At 39.1% G+C, this 14,256-nt stretch overlaps 1 protein-coding gene across 1 annotated transcript; it reads left to right on the top strand.

Moving 5' to 3' along the window:
* The first annotated feature begins 207 nt into the window (after nt 1-207).
* Nucleotides 208-13,568, top strand: bmp5 (bone morphogenetic protein 5). Its single transcript, XM_004555956.2, has 7 exons — nt 208-1,220; nt 3,563-3,755; nt 7,644-7,792; nt 8,154-8,351; nt 12,069-12,145; nt 12,271-12,381; nt 12,514-13,568. Exons 1-7 carry the CDS (start codon nt 728-730, stop codon nt 12,661-12,663), a joined length of 1,371 nt encoding a protein of 456 aa, XP_004556013.1. The 5' UTR covers nt 208-727; the 3' UTR covers nt 12,664-13,568.
* Nucleotides 13,569-14,256: the final 688 nt, after the last annotated feature.

The following is a 14,256-nucleotide window of genomic DNA, read 5'->3' as shown; positions in this document are numbered from 1 at the left end:
ATAACTTGAGGTGATTAAAAGGCTCTGTCATTATTCTTTCACTCGTTAGGAAGGCCTCTCGGATTTCAAGTGTCTCCTTTTACACTCCTGAGTCGCCACATTCATCATGGGACCTGGCTGAAGTTTTATTGCGGCCGCTAGAGGAGGATGCAAAAACAAAAGCTGAGGAGTGTGGGGTGGACTCAAAGGGCAACTAGCCCCAATACACATTCTCAGTGGGGAGGAAAAAAAGTGAGAGAGAGGGGGGGAAAGAAAAATGCGCGCCGGGGCATGAGTCGAGTGCTTCTCTCTGCTTAATTTTGACACAGTTCAACACATTTCATCCACTTGGAAACTCCAGGTTATCCCCCGACGTTATGGGCGTACCTACACGTTTTTTCATCACAAAGGAGTAAGGTGAGGGACGGGGTCACACAGCTCCATAAATACTTGGTGTGGCTGAGACTTCGGATGGACCCTGGAGGCGTAAATACTGCTGCTGGAGGAAGCTCGCACACAGGAGAGGAGCGGCGATTTTTCTGCAAGCTGATACCTCATTTGTAGAAGGGCAGACTGCTAAAAGCCTCCTCAGTTACCACCGTGAAAGTTGTGGTGCCTCTGGCTAATATGGAAAGTCTATGATTCCGTGTTGGCACAACTATAGCATAAATTGTTACGCTTTTTTCTCTCCCTTCACTGAGTGCGATGTAGTTCATCTTCACATCTCAAAGTGAGCTGATTTGTCAAGATGACAGCGCTTACACCTTTGAACCGTGCCGTACTTGGACTTGCGTGGAGCTGTTTGAGTTTCCTGTCGTGCGTGCATTGCGTTTTAAGTGACAATCATGTGCACTCCAGTTTTATTTACAGGAGGTTGCGCAATCACGAGCGCAGGGAGATACAGAGAGAGATCCTCTCCATCCTGGGTTTGCCTCACCGTCCCAGGCCCTTCTCTCCCGGGAAGCAGGCGTCCTCCGCGCCGCTGTTCATGCTAGACCTGTACAACGCCATGGCCGTGGATGAGGAGGAGGGCGTGCAGGAGAGCGCAGGGAAGAGCTTTAGTGCCAAGGCTCAAGGGCACTCTAGGAAAAGTTACTACAACCCCCAGCATGCCGGCTACTCCCGTGTGGCACAGCCTTACCGAGCGGCCCCTCTCGTAGGCCACAGCCCCGCACTCACCACAGCGCAAGACACCAACTTTCTCAATGACGCCGACATGGTTATGAGTTTTGTCAATTTGGGTAAGTGTCATTAAAACGGGATCAATATCCACACGTGCTATAAATCAATATATGCATCGGGATTATGTGCAGGTGATTCTTGGTTATCACGGACACTGAAAGAAATTGACTTATTCATCTTTCACTAGATTTCTATTTCCTCGACAGAGATAAGTGAGGGATTTTAAACTTTTTATTTCTCTTATTATAGATGACATTAAGGCAAATCTTAAAACACCAACATAAGCTGAACGAGCCTGCTTTTTGGGATGAAAAATATTTCCACTTATTTCTGGAAAATAACCGGACACACGTACAATATTTTTTTAGAGAAACCTGTGCAAGCTCTCATACGAAACTTGCCGAGGAGCAAATTCAAGATTTATAATTTTTAAAAAGACATTTGTGCATCTAAATGTAAAAAAATAAAGTTCGTCGTCAGACATCAGTCATTTTCAGAAAACCGAGGGGTTGCTACAGACTCCTGTTAAATTTTTTGTATTTAACACAATCGAGCTGAACGTTTTGACCCATCAATTTGTGCTGCTTTCTATTTTTTTCTGAAGTCGCTTTTATGTATAATGATTGTGTTTGTTCGGTAGCTGCGACCCTTAACCCAGCAGTTCACAGCGACTTATCAGATGACTGTCTGACCTTGAGAAAATTGGCCTAAATTATTTCCTGTTGTTAAAAGAGGGTGATACTGACTGATACTCATATCTGAGGTTCTGTCACTAAGAGAAACCACAAGCCCCTTTCATAATATTTGTGCTATTTGTACCATTTATTATTCCATCATGACATTAAAAATATTCGCAATATTAATCAAAATATTACACAGTCCTGCAGAACTGAATATTTAAAAACAAATCCCTGTAACATATCATCTACAAAGTTTCACTATTTTATTCTTTAAGGATTGTATTTTCCAAAATACAAAGCGAATTTGTGGAGACTTGCTTGTAACATTATTCCCTCACCTTGGTCTCAGCCCATCTGTTTCCACTTACCGCTACACCAGGGCATGTACACTGTCAGGCTTGAAGGCTCTGCTCTCATTCTGGAGACTGTCAGTGGAGTGTTCAATGGGGCTCTGTCTTTATTACAGTACACTCACATATAGCTACTGACCTCAACTGTTTTAAAATGTCTATGTGGCATTTTATGCGGTTTAATATGCTTACGCTAGTATCAATAAGAAGCCAGCTATTCAAACATCCCAACACACAAGACAGCATAAAAAGGGGGGCTTTTATTAATAAAACATCAGTCATTTGATAATTTCATTACAGCCCAGTTAGAACCAGCTGAATAAAACTGATATCTTACATTTTTATTTAATATTTTGCTATTTCAAAGGTAAATGCTCTGTGTTCTCAGTGACACTTCTGTTTCAGATTACCACCCGTGGCTAATATAATGGAACGCGCTCAGTGGGTAAAAGTCAGAGCTGACCTCTGACCTGTTTGTGCTAAGTAACGGCAGGCGTTCCCTCTCGATAAAATATCAGGGAAATGCACTGCATGATATCACCGTGGATGTCAGAACATCCGCTGACCTCAGCCACATGCCTTTACTCTGCTACCAGGTGGAGGTGAGAGATGGCCGAGGTCACTTTGTCAGCATGTCCCTAATGTAGGTACACTGGAGCTCTTTGATGCTGAAATTGAGGACATATATATATATATATATATATAAAATCAGATGCTTCCCCTTAGGAAAAAAAAATAGAAGCTGTGCATATCCTCCACTTGTCTCCACATAGGTATAAAACAAATCCACCAATTAAAAAAAAAAAAAAGACGAGCCTTAAAAAGTAATCTTATATTATCTGTTATATTAGAAATATTTTACTTTCAAGCTTAAGGGTTAGCTACTTTTTATGAAGCCTAGCAGAGGTCAGAATGAGGTCAGAAAAGAGGTCAGAGTAGACACTCATGTGATGCTGAAGAATCCTGTCTGCTCTTTTTCTTACTTGAGGAGCAGACGAAAGTGTCTTTAATTGAAATCAGCCTGTTTTTCTTAACTGACAGCCCATTCATCATGGCCAGAGAATGCAGTTAGGCACACAGTAGAGGGCCTGTCTGGGAACTGCTACCTGTATTGAGTTGACTGATTTAATGAACTGGAAAGTGCTTTTGTTGGTAGTCAAAATGTTTGGATTGGACCTTGAATGTGAAAGAAGATGTGATAAATTACACTTTTTTCCTGCGCATTGATGCTGGCATATTTTCTCCTTTAAACAGCTTAAGAAGCAGTTCAGGAGGTGAACTCATACATTTATATATATATATATTTTTTTTTTTCATCAACTTTTCTTCCCAGTAGAAATCAACTTTGTCATAAAGTATTTTCTTTTCCAGTGGAGAAAGATAAAGATTTTTCTCACCAACGAAGACACTACAAGGAGTTCCGTTTTGATCTGACTCAAATACCGGACGGGGAGGCAGTGACTGCAGCTGAGTTTAGGATCTATAAGGACCGTAGTCATGCCCGCTACGACAATATTACCCTGAAGGTGACCATATATCAAGTCATCAAAGAGTATCAAAACAAGTAAGTGCCAGACCAACCACAACTATGTATTAAATGTTCATATTAAATGTGATTGTACCTCTGTAGTCCTGAACTGTTTAACTGGGTAATCTCTAAATAATTTCTGATATTTTTATTACATAACGATAGCTTAAAGTGTCCAGCAATGTGTAACTAAAATGCTTTACCTCAACCAGTTGGTGTTTGCTGCTTTAGTAAACTCATGAAAGTGTTCTTTTTACTAATGCTGCTACTTGCATTTAACTAAAAATGTCCCAGCACTTCTTGGATTACAGTTTAAAGGACTTACTGCTTCATTTTATGGGCATAAAATTATTGTAGATAAACAAGGGGGAAAATGAGTCATAAAGTGAGTCAGTCTTTTAAAAAAAAAGAACAAAGACAAAGGACCTATGTTAAGTTTGTTCTCAGTTATTTAAAGGTTTAGTGAAATGTAAAACAGGCTGGAAGCTTCTTCCTTGTAGTGAAAAAGCAGAATGAAGTAGCCGCTACTGCAAAAAGTGAGAACTATTTAAAACTATTTGCATCTCGATTTGTATCTTATTTCATAATGGCCATTGTCTGTCGGGGGTTGAAACTTTCCACTTGCAAAGCACATCCTCCCATCTCAAACTCTGCTCTCCTTCATTCGCACCATGTCTGCCTTACAAATATAGTTCACGGATAAAGAGAACTCCATTAGCAAGTTGGCCACTTATGAAGCTTGGAAGGTCCGTCAGTTATCACTCGTCTTGTGTTGCCTGCCAAGCTGGCTGTGTCCCAGATGAAACCACGAGGGCCCGTATCGGGAGGGGGTTGGAGGCTCCCTAGGGTGCTCCCGTGGTCACTGTTATGCCCGCCACCTGCCTGTCTTAACAATATTCCAGAAGTTTAAAGCAAGACATAGCTGAATACACAAGGGTGCACTTAAAAGTGGGCCCACATTTGCTTGCCAAAAATGTGTGTGGGTGATTGAAGGGAAGATATGGCCCTCCGGGGCTTTGAAAAGGTCCAAGTCAATGGACTCTACCATCTTAAAGGGGAAGAATGCTCAGTTCATGTTTTCACACATGCTTTCATGGAGAATAGTGTATTTGAATTAGTGCTCACAAACAGGTACGAGTCTTTCACAGTGACTGAAATCTTAGAGAACAGTTTTCTGGATTTTTCTGTCATCATAAAAGCTTAAATGCAGTTACAGTATGAGTAGGGTTCATTTGTAAAGCCATACAGATTCTTTTGTGTTTGCCTCCAGCACGTTAGGCAGAATGCTGCTTATAGACACAGACGAGTTTCAGCCTGTGCCCTTAATGTTGTTTTATATACTACACAAGTTGCTGGAGGTCTGACCCCCTTTTAAACCATATCCTCTTCACCTTGTACGTTGGAAGCGGGTGAAGTTGTGCCACAAACCTCTACTAAGTTTCTACAAAATGCTGATTATATAAATACTCATGATTGCCAGTGGTTCTCATTTGGCCCATTCAACAAAATCAGTTTAGCACAGATTGAACAGGTTGTGGTCTCTGTAGCAAATTTAAAACCATTTTGTTAGGGTATTTTAGGGGTTTAAGAGACTGACAATATAAAGCTTAGAAAATCAAATCCCACTAAAAAAAATGTTTCCTGTCCACATGTTCTGCCATTTACTTAAAATAATAAAAGTTCAGTAAAAGCAATGGCCAGTGATAGAGATAATGTGTTAAATAGTGCATGAGAATAACACTGTATATAAGATGCTGGTATTGGGGAAGTCTGTGGAGTCTGTAACCAGAATACACTTTATGTATGTATTTGAGGACTAATAAGTTCTTTGAACTTTAAGCTGTTTTTTAAAATTTATAACAGCACAACTTATTTTGCTATTTTAAACTTGCAGGGTTTATGTTTACTTGCTAGTGTCTTCACTGAGTTAATGAAACACAGAAACAAAAGCAACTATGTGAAAATGCTCTACTTCGTATCCATACAGGTTGTCAAATGTATACTTAAAGTCAGAGTACTTGTAGTTTCAGACAACTGCACACCTATCTCAGAGTCACACCTGCTCTGGTACTGAACTTTACTGCTGAACATGAATTCCTAATGGAAAATATTGACTTGTGAACATAGTTTGTTAAACACAGAGCAGTCTGAACAGTTACCACTCAGCTTTGGTGTTCAGTCACATTCTCTAGTGACCCCAGATTAAAATGTAGGATAAACATTTGCACTCTTGGATACAGCTACAAACCTATACCTACTCAGGCTAAATTATCACAGGAAATAAGCTAAAAGCTACAAAAGTCAAAAAGGAAGTTTAGAAGTATGTCATGCATAAAGATTATGCTTGATTTTTATTACACCTGCAATAAAGACATAAATGGTTCCTGAAGGACTGACGGAAAATCTTGGTTGTCTCTGACCAGCATCAGGCAACCACAAAAACGTAACAGGCTCTGCTTTATCTGATCTGCAACTTGAAAGGAATCCAATGCAAATTAGGAAGTAGGGCTTTTTTTTTTTCAACTTTGAGTTGATTGAGGCCTTATGTCAAGCTTATGTTAAAAAACAGCAAAAGAAAAACAGCTGATATGCATGATTCATAGCTCCTGAAAGTTCTGAAGTACTGGCAAACCCTGTGCCCCACGACTCTGCTATTTATTACTAGTGAAAGGTTTTTCCAACAAAAGCACCGCTTTCTTTTCAGGTCCAGCACACAGTAACGAGTTTAACACTCTTCCAGACCAAAGTTTTTATTCATTATCAGGAAAAGCATAAAAACATAACAAATCAGACAAACAAGAGAAAGAAAAAAAATAACCCAAAAGAAATCACACAAATTAAAGTCATTATATATCTTTGCAAGTACACATATGGGGGGAAAAAGAATGAAAATGTTTGATTTCCAAAGGAGGGAGGGAAGAGTTGCCACAGAGTTTGGAATAAAGTACTCAGTCATGATAAGATTCAGTCTACATGTTCTAGAAAATAATGCCAAGTACATGTGCACTCACCAGCCACTTTATTTTCTCAGACATTTTGGTCCATATTGATATGATTACACGGGTGATGCAGATTTGTCAGCTGAACATCTATGATGCCAATCTTTCATTCCATCGCATCCCAGAGGTGCCCTGTTGGATTAAGATCTGGTGTCTCTGAAGGCAATTTGAGTACAGTGAACTCATTGTCATGTTCAAGAAACGAGTTTTAAACAGTCTGAGCTCTGTGACATGGTCCTTTATCCTGTTGAAAGCAGCTATCAGAAGATTCAATTCAATTAGGTTCAATTCAATTTAATTCAGGTTTAGTGCCAAATCACATCGACAGTCACCTCAGGGTGCTTTATGCCAGGGTAAATATCCTACAGCAAAATCAGACAATCTCCTATAAGCAAGCACTTTGTGAGAGTGGGAATAAAAAAACTCCTTTTTCATAGGAAGAAACTGAAGAAAGTGTCATGACCAGTTGGAGGGTAAGGGGAAAGGGAGTATAGACAGAAAGCTGGATACATTGAGGTCATAAAGGGATGGTCAGCAACAATATTCAGGTAGGCTGCAGATACTAGGTGGGATGGAATTTTCTGTTGTCCAATTTTTGTGCACGCAGACAAGTTCTTTTGGTTAGCTTGGTTTTAAGAAATGGTTATTTGAGTTGCGTTTGCGTTTATGGCCATTCTTCTCTGATCTCAGTCGCTTTTCTTCCCCATTCTGAATCGGTTTGAATTTCAGCAGGTTGTCTTTACCATGATTGAATTCTCTCAGTTGCTGCCACGTGAATGTCTGATTAGACAGTTGTGTTAACAAGCAGCTGAATGGATGTGCCTAACAAAGTAGCCAGTGATATATGCACCAGCTGTTTTTGCTCATTTTAACTGTAGCTTATTTAGTGCAGATGTTCATGACATTGTTTTCATTGACTTTTTAGAGATGCAGAGACGTTCTTACTTGACTCCAAAAAGGTCCAGGCATCTGATGGAGGCTGGCTAGTGTTTGACATAACAGCTACCAGTAACCACTGGGTGATGAATCCACAGCAGAACCTGGGCCTGCAACTCTGTGTGGAAACTGTAGATGGCAAGTGGAGTTCAGTTTTTCTTTCCATTACTTTTTTTTCTCTTGTAATCGCTTTAGATTTATTTTAAACTCCTAGACTTTTAAAAGGTCAACTTCACCTTTCAAGACAATCCACAATGTCTGCATTTGATTTTACGAAAATGTTTTATGTGACATCAGGTCAAATGTCTGGCAGTGTTTGGATTATGATTATTTATCACCAATTCCCACCAATTAATTGCCATAAATCAAAAAAATTAAGATGAGCTGACCTGGTTTTTGTATTTGTACTTACTCTGAAAGCAGTCATAAATTTCTAAAACTACCCATTGAGATTAAATGTTGTTTTAAAAGTTTTATTTACCTTTTTATTTTTTTAAAGGACGAAGTATAAACATGAAATCTGCTGGAATCATCGGGAGGAACGGGCCCCAGTCCAAACAGCCGTTCCTGGTTGCTTTCTTCAAGGCCAGCGGGGTGTTGCTTCGCTCAGTCAGAGCTGCTGGTGGGAAAAAAAAGAACCACAATCGCAATAAATTGAATAATCAACAACAATCCTCAAAGGCACCAAAAACTGGAGGTAAGTGGGCTTAAAATTCAATTCAATTCAATTTTATTTATATAGCGCCAAATCACAACAAAAGTCGCCTCAAGGCGCTTCATAGATACAGAGAAAAGCCCAACAATCATATGACCCCCTATGAGCAAGCACTTTGGCGACAGTGGGAAGGAAAAACTCCCTTTTAACAGGAAGAAACCTCCTGCAGAACCAGGCTCAGGGAGGGGCGGCCATCTGCTGCGACCGGTTGGGGTGAGAGAAGGAAGACAGGATAAAGACATGCTGTGGAAGAGAGACAGAGGTTAATAACAGATATGATTCAATGCAGAGAGGTCTGTTAATACATAGTGAGTGAGAAAGGTGACTGGAAAGGAAAAACTCAATGCATCATGGGAATCCCCCGGCAGCCTACGTCTATTGCAGCATAACTAAGGGAGGATTCAGGGTCACCTGGTCCAGCCCTAACTATATGCTTTAGCAAAAAGGAAAGTTTTAAGCCTAATCTTAAAAGTAGAGATAGTGTCTGTCTCCCGAATCCAATCTGGAAGCTGGTTCCACAGAAGAGGGGCCTGAAAACTGAAGGCTCTCCCTCCCATTCTACTTTTAAATACTCTAGGAACAACAAGTAGGCCTGCAGAGCGAGAGCGAAGTGCTATAATAGGGTGATATGGTACTACAAGGTCATAAAGATAAGATGGGGCCTGATTATTTAAGACCTTGTATGTGAGGAGCAGGATTTTGAATTCAATTCTGGATTTAACAGGAAGCCAATGAAGGGAAGCCAAAACAGGAGAAATATGCTCTCTCTTTCTAGTCCCTGTCAGGACTCTTGCTGCAGCATTTTGGATTAGCTGAAGGCTTTTCAGTGAGTTTTTTGGACATCCTGATAATAATGAATTACAGTAGTCCAGCCTGGAAGTAATAAATGCATGAACTAGTTTTTCAGCGTCACTCTGAGACAGGATATTTCTAATTTTAGAGATGTTGCGCAAATGGAAGAACGCAGTCTTACATATTTGTTTAATATGTGCATTGAAGGACATGTCCTGGTCAAAAATGACTCCAAGGTTCCTCACAGCGTTACTGGAGGCCAAGGTAATGCCATCCAGAGTAAGAATCTGGTTAGATACCATATTTCTAGGCTTTTCAGGGCCGAGTACAATAACCTCAGTTTTATCTGAATTAAGAAGCAGAAAGTTAGCGGCCATCCAGGTCTTTATGTCTTTAAAACATTCCTGCAGTTTAACTAATTGGTGTGTGTTATCTGGCTTCATGGACAGATAGAGCTGGGTGTCATCTGCATAGCAGTGAAAATGTATGCTATGTCTTCTAATGATACTGCCTAAGGGAAGCATGTATAATGTAAACAGAATTGGTCCGAGCACTGAACCCTGTGGAACTCCATAATTAACCTCAGTGTGTGAAGAGGACTCTCCATTTACATGAACAAACTGGAGTCTATTAGATAGATATGATACAAACCACTGCAGCACAGTACCTGTAATACCTACAGCATGTTCTAATCGCTCTAATAGGATATTATGGTCGACAGTATCGAATGAGTCCACTGTCAGAGGCCATAAGAAGATCATTTGTAACCTTCACTAAAGCTGTTTCTGTGCTGTGATGAGCTCTGAAACCTGACTGAAACTCTTCAAATAAACCATTCCTCTGCAGATGATCTGTTAGTTGTTTGACAACTACTCTTTCAAGGATTTTTGATATGAAAGGAAGGTTGGAGATTGGCCTATAATTAGCTAAGACTGCTGGGTCTAGAGATGGCTTTTTGAGTAAAGGTTTAACTACAGCCAGCTTGAAGGCCTGTGGTACATAGCCGATTATTAGAGATAGGTTGATCATATTTAAGATCGAAGAATTAATTAATGGCAGGACTTCTTTGAGCAGTTTTGTAGGAATGGGGTCTAAAAGACACGTTGATGGTTTGGAGGAAGTAATTATTGAAGTTAACTTAGAAAGATCAATTAGAGAAAAAGAGTCTAACTTAACATCAATGGTACTAAGAGTAGCTGTAGATAATATTACATCTGTGGGATGATTATTGGTAATTTTTTCTCTAAAAATTTTACTTGTGAAGAAGTTCATGAAGTCATTACTAGTTAACGTTAAAGGGATTGTTGGCTCAAAAGAGCTCTGACTTTTTGTCAGCCTGGCTACAGTGCTGAAGAGAAACCTGGGGTTGTTTTTATTTTCTTCAATCAGTGATGAATAGTAAGATGTTCTGGCTTTGCGGGGGGCTTTCTTATAAAGCAACAAACTATTTATCCAGGCTAAATGATGATCCTCTAAATTTGTGACACGCCATTTCCTCTCCAGATTACGAGTCATCTGCTTTAGGGTACGTGTTTGAGAATTATACCACAGAGTCAGGTACTTCTGATTAGAGACCTTAGTTTTCACTGGAGCGAGCTACAGTATCCAGAGTCATACGTAGTGAGGAGGTGAAATTATTAACAAGATAATCGACCTCTGTTGGGGTAGCGTTCAGATAGCTGCTCTGCTCTATGTTGGTACAGGGCATTGAAGATGATAACAGTGGGTGGATTATATTCTTAAACTTAGTTACAGCGCTTTCAGAAAGACATCTACTTTGATAAAGTCTACTCTCCACCACTGTGTAATCAATTATTGTAAATGTAAATGTTATCAGGAAATGATCAGACAGGAGGGTTTTCAGAAAATACTGTTAAATGTTCAGTTTCTATGCCATATGTTAAAACAAGATCTAGAGTGTGATTAAAGTGGTGGGTGGGTTCTTTTACATTTTGAGAGAAACCAATTGAGTCTAATAACAGATTAAATGCCATGTTGAGGCTGTCATTTTTAGCATCTACATGGATGTTAAAATCACCCACAATAATTATTTTATCTGAGCTCAGAACTAAATTAGATATAAAGTCTGAGAAATCAGACAGAAACTCTGTGTAAGGCCCAGGTGGACGATAGATGATAACAAGTAAGACTGGTTTCTGAGTTTCACAGCTGGGGTGGACAATGTTAAGCATCAGGCTTTCAAATGAATTAAAAGTCTGTCTTGGTCTTTCATTAATTAATAGGCTGGTGTGAAAAATTGCTGCCACACCGCCCCCTCGGCCTGTGCTTCGAGGTTTCTGGTAGTTAGAATGACTCGGGGGTGTTGATTCATTTAAACTAACAGAATCATCCTGCTGCAACCAGGTTTCTGTAAGGCAGAGTAAATCAGTTTGTTGATCAATTATTAAGTCATGTACTAACAGAGACTTGGAGGAGAGAGACCTAATATTTAATAATCCACATTTCACTGTTTTACTCTTTGGTTCAGATGTGGATACTGTATTGTTCTTTCTTTGTAATTGTTTATGTTTAAGTTGTTTGTTGCTGGTTTTTAGTTTGTTATTTGTCTTTTTGGGAGCTGACACAGTCTCAATCATAGTTCTGCTGTTCTTTGTTCTTCTTCTCAAAGTATTTTCTTGATTTCTTACTTTGGAAACAAATTTGTTTATAAGTGGCTACACATGATATTTGTCATTTCGATAAATAATCCAGCACATTGATTAATGCTTATTATCCACCAATTACCATTATAAATGAAAGGAATTTTACTTCAACTTTAAATGTTGGGTGTATTAATAATTCTCTGAAACATCCGTTAACTCCAAAAGCAATACATTCATAATAGCATGTTGTAGTAAGTTAAAAAAAATAATTTCTTGTCATAAAAAAAGTACTATTATTTTTCAGATTATAACACCAGTGAACAGAAGCAAGCCTGTAAGAAGCACGAGCTTTATGTCAGCTTTCGGGACTTGGGTTGGCAGGTAAAACACAAATATTCGACATCTCTTACAATGAAAAAATTGTTAGGTAATCACACAAAAATGACTCATTTAGTCAAATTATGAGATAATCAATCAGGTATACTAAATGTCTTCTTTTTCTAAAGGATTGGATCATTGCACCGGAGGGCTATGCTGCTTTTTACTGTGATGGCGAGTGCTCGTTTCCACTCAACGCACACATGAATGCAACAAATCATGCTATTGTGCAAACTCTGGTAAGCATTCTTTAGAGTGTATCCCGCATGCGTGTTGCAGTAAAGTCTGGCTATAAGCTAATAACGTTCTTACCATTTGTAACTCTCTGCTGTTGCACCTCTTTAAACTCTACTTTATGCTCTCATTTATAGGTCCACTTAATGTTTCCTGACAATGTGCCAAAACCATGCTGCGCCCCAACCAAGCTCAATGCAATATCAGTACTTTACTTTGATGACAGCTCAAATGTTATCCTGAAGAAATATAGAAATATGGTAGTTAGGTCTTGTGGGTGCCATTAACGGGCGAGGCCAATTTTAATTTATGCAGTCTGGCATGGGAATTGCTGGAGGTGTGATGTCATGTTCAGTATTATGTATATAGAGTTTTATTAATTTATTTTCCTTTTTAAAAAAAATAGCACTGAATATTTTGATATTTAAATGATTAGGACAAAATACTGATTTTACTTTACAACAGTTATCATTTAACTTCTGTGTCCGTTGGCATATACTTTGTATTGGTTAGGACTGTATATCTTTTATGAGAAAACTGTTCACTGGAGTCACTATGATCGCTTCCTCTTCTGTTGTTTTCTTTTCTCCTTTTTTTTCCTATACATAGTGTTCTACAAACGCTATAAACACTGTATTTCAATGTTAATTTCTTAATGAGTTCATTCCCAGTTCAGAACGGTAATCGTTCATGACAGACGCATACAGAATAATGTCCCGCGATACTGTAACACAAGCACATTTTATTAACAAGGGGGATCTCCATATTATGCTATTAACACTAACGTCTCAACTTCAACAGGCTCTTGGAAATATTTCAAATTAAATCGGATCACAGGATTAAAATAACACACTGAGCGTTCTCTAATATAAACCAAACTGCCCAAAGCTGTTTTCAAGCTGTCACCGTCTTTCAGCGTTGATACTGTTTCACCTTTTCCAAGCCAGTTTTTTTTCTCTGGTGTTCTCAGAAAGGGAATATGTCAGTCTGGAATGAAACACGTATAATGTTGAGTGTTCGCTTATTTTTTTAACAATGTTTATCTCTTACATAAACACTGTTTCTCATTTCTCTGTGGACTTTGTCATAGTTACATCTTTGCGCCGCACATATTCGATCTCATGTTTGGAAAGTAGTGTATCTTAACGTAGAGTGCTGTGTATTTAATAAATGTACCACTTGAAAGCTCTTATCTTTGCTCGGCTTTTATTGACTTCGCAGTTTTTCTTTCTTCATTTATCACGCACAACTATAAATCTGTAAGAAGAAAGAAAAAATCCCTGGTGAAATAAATGCATTATTTATTGTTTCTTATTTGTTTTTTTTAGTTTTTTAGGTATTTCTGTTTGGAATTCTGTGGATCTTTTACTCACTGCTGCCAAACTACCGTCTCAGATTTATCAATGTTTGACAAGTATGATATAAACTAGAAGTACACCCACAGAGCCTGATGACATGCTCTTAGGGAGCGGTAATGCTAAGTAGTACAGTGCTACCAGCGAGGCAATGCTGTGACCTCCGATACCAGCCCAAAAGAGTGATTATCATGAGAATGACAGCAGAGAAAAGCAACATTTTCCAGATTATGGTGGAAAGTTCCCATCAACCATATTATTTATGTGACATGCTTGATACATATATACTTACCGGCATGCTGTAAATTCACATTTTGTCACTGCCCATCTGCTTCGAGCTAAGATTCAACCTTGGAAACAAAGTGGAAACCATAAACAAAACCGAGTGAGTGTTGGTGCACTCATCCATGGATAAGCAGGACTTCCCGAAAAGTGCGAGGGAATGTGCTTTTTCCAAAAAAGTACTATGGTTACGCAGAACTCTTCAATGGTCTTGGAAATGCAGGGATTAGGTTAAGGATTAAT

The sequence above is a fragment of the Maylandia zebra genome, linkage group LG13 (assembly GCF_041146795.1).
Source record: "Maylandia zebra isolate NMK-2024a linkage group LG13, Mzebra_GT3a, whole genome shotgun sequence".
Classification (NCBI taxonomy): Eukaryota; Metazoa; Chordata; class Actinopteri; order Cichliformes; family Cichlidae; genus Maylandia; species Maylandia zebra.
The sequence above is the reverse complement of the archived record's forward strand: the minus strand, read 5'-3'. Positions and strand labels throughout refer to the sequence as shown.